Source organism: Nicotiana tomentosiformis, chromosome 3 (assembly GCF_000390325.3).
Source record: "Nicotiana tomentosiformis chromosome 3, ASM39032v3, whole genome shotgun sequence".
Classification (NCBI taxonomy): Eukaryota; Viridiplantae; Streptophyta; class Magnoliopsida; order Solanales; family Solanaceae; genus Nicotiana; species Nicotiana tomentosiformis.
Genome location: NC_090814.1, coordinates 99,014,456 through 99,016,923, shown reverse-complemented (window position 1 = coordinate 99,016,923; position 2,468 = coordinate 99,014,456). Strand labels below are relative to the sequence as shown.

The following is a 2,468-nucleotide window of genomic DNA, read 5'->3' as shown; positions in this document are numbered from 1 at the left end:
CCCCAAAACTCTTACCAAAAAGAGATGCTGGTCGGTTCGTTGAACAACCTTATAGTAATGAAGCCGCCCTGCATGCCATACCCAAAACCTTCAAAATGCTGCCGTACTTAAAAATATACGACGGTACGACCGACCCTAAGGATCATGTGACTCACTATGTCATCGCAGTAAAAGGCAACGATCTCGCCAAAGAACAAGTATCCTCCATCCTATTGAAAATGTTTGGCGAAACCCTCACCGGGGGCACATTAACTTGGTATTCACAGCTGCCTGCGCTCTCCATTGAAACATTCGAAGAGATGGCTGACAAGTTTGTAACGGTCCATGCCGGAGCTAAAAAGGCGGAAACAAGAGCGAATGATATATTTGCCATCAAGCAATCACCTGGAGAAGGACTGAGGGACTTCCTCGCTAGATTCAACTATGTAAGGATGACCTTACCAAATGTATCAGAAAGCATGGCTGTAGCAGCTTTTCAAAATGGGCTGAGCAGAAACGGTTCGAGGGCGACCAAAAAGTTGCTGAGTCGGCTTATGAATATCCCCCAACCACTTGGGATAAAATACACAATGCCTATTGCGCCAAAGTCCATGCTGACGAAGACAACCTAAATGAACCAACCCAACAGTTGACCTCAGTACAAGCCGAGTCCAGAAAAAGACCGAACAAATGATACTCGAAGGGATCTAGCGATTCCACGACCCAACCGAGAAAGGCCTCAGCCATATATTAGGGGCGCCATCATGCCTCCCTCCCGTCACGAAGAGGGCCCATCTAGGCCAAGGACATGGACTCACCGGAGCGAGAGAGGTATGCCCCCTTTACTATCTACTCACAATTTTTGTGTCTCACCTTCAGAAATAGTCTACGCAATGGAGAAGCTCGGCCCAAAAGTGAAGTGGCCACAAAAGATAAGGTCCGACCCAAACACCAGGAAGTCAAACGCCCTCTGCGAATTCCACCAGGAACGAGGTCATAAAATCGAGGATTGCATCGCCCTAAGGAAGGAGGTCATAAATATGCTTCACCAAGGACACTTGAAAGAGTTGATGAGCGACCGAGGAAGGGCCAACTTCGCCCGAGGACGTGAACAGCACCAGGGGCCGCCAAAACCACCTTCACCAACTCGCACCATTCAAATGATCATTGGAGGTGGCGATGGAGCATCGATTAACAACGTAAAGTTCACCACAACCCACAGACTCAAACATTCGATCACTCATGAATGGTACGACGAACTCGAAGAAAGTATCATCTTCGATAAGTTAGATACTCACAATTTGGTTTTCCCTCACTATGATGCTCTCGTTATCACTTTACGAATATTAGATACATATGTGAGATATATTACAGTAGACGATGGGATTGGCGCGTGCATTATCCACCCTCAAGTGCTTGTACAGATGAAACTCGAGGATAAGATAGTGTCACGCTACATCATGTTAACTGGTTTTAACAATGCACTTAAACGAACATCTGGAGAAATCACACTCCCCTTCCTTGCCGGAGGCGTCACCCTGGAAACCATATTCCACATCATGGATCAGGACATGGCGTATAACTCCATAATAGGTCGGCCTTGGATATACTCCATGAAGGCCATCCCCTCCAGCTTGTACCAGATTATCAAAGTTCCCACCTTGTGGGGAGTGTTCAGCATACGAGGCGAACAACGCACGTACCGAGAATACCATTGCATCACCCAGGACTGCACATACACCCAACAAATAAAGGGAAAAGTAAAAGAGGCATAGCAATTAACAGGGTCGAGGTCGAGTAATGATGAAAGAGCGGACGTCATCAAAGACCCCGAAACAATAGAGGCCACAGGGTCAACCGTAGAAGGCCTTGACCCCATCTAATTTGATGATAACGACCACAACAAGAAAGCTTATATTGGTTGCAAGCTGCAAGAACCAGGTAAATTCCGTCATTTCTTAATTAATAACGCATACTTGTTTGCTTTTTCCCACACAGACATGCCAGGTATCCCAAAGGAGGTCGCGACACACAAGTTGAACGTATACCCATTCTACCCACGGTAAGGCAAGTTAGGTGAAAGTTCAATTCCATAATAAACGATGCAATTCGTGAGAAGGTTGAAAAATTGTTGAAAAACGGCTCCATCAGAGAATCAAAATACCCCCAATGGGTCACCAACGTGGTCTTGGTAAAAAAGAAGAACGGGAAATGGCGGATGTGCGTATACTTTAGAGATTTGAACAAAGCATGCCCAAAAGACTCATTCCCGCTACCCCATATCGACCAGCTCATTGATGCAACAGCCGGGCACGGATTGCTAAGCTTCTTAGATGCATACCCGGGCCATAACCAGATCCACATAGAAGAGGAGGACTAGGAGAAGACCACCTTCATCACCCACCAAGGAATGTATTGCTACAGAGTGATGCCTTTTGGACTGAAAAATGCGGGGGCGACATACCAAAGGTTGGTAACAAGAATTTTCA

The 2,468-nt window shown here is 46.4% G+C and overlaps 1 protein-coding gene across 1 annotated transcript; it reads left to right on the top strand.

Moving 5' to 3' along the window:
• The first annotated feature begins 299 nt into the window (after positions 1-299).
• LOC104108969 (uncharacterized) lies at positions 300-1,754 on the top strand. The gene is made up of 2 exons (XM_009618129.2): positions 300-498; positions 859-1,754. The coding sequence occupies exons 1-2, from the start codon at positions 300-302 to the stop codon at positions 1,752-1,754; spliced, it is 1,095 nt and encodes a 364-aa protein (XP_009616424.2).
• The last annotated feature ends 714 nt before the right edge of the window (positions 1,755-2,468 follow it).

Excerpts from the sequence above, each read along its gene's own strand:
- LOC104108969 (XM_009618129.2), top strand. The coding sequence starts at position 300 with ATGGCTGACAAGTTTGTAACGGTCCATGCCGGAGCTAAAAAGGCGGAA. Across the intron at positions 499-858 it reads AAATGGGCTGAGCAGAAACG|AAATAGTCTACGCAATGGAG; the intron begins GTTCGAGGGCGA and ends TCTCACCTTCAG.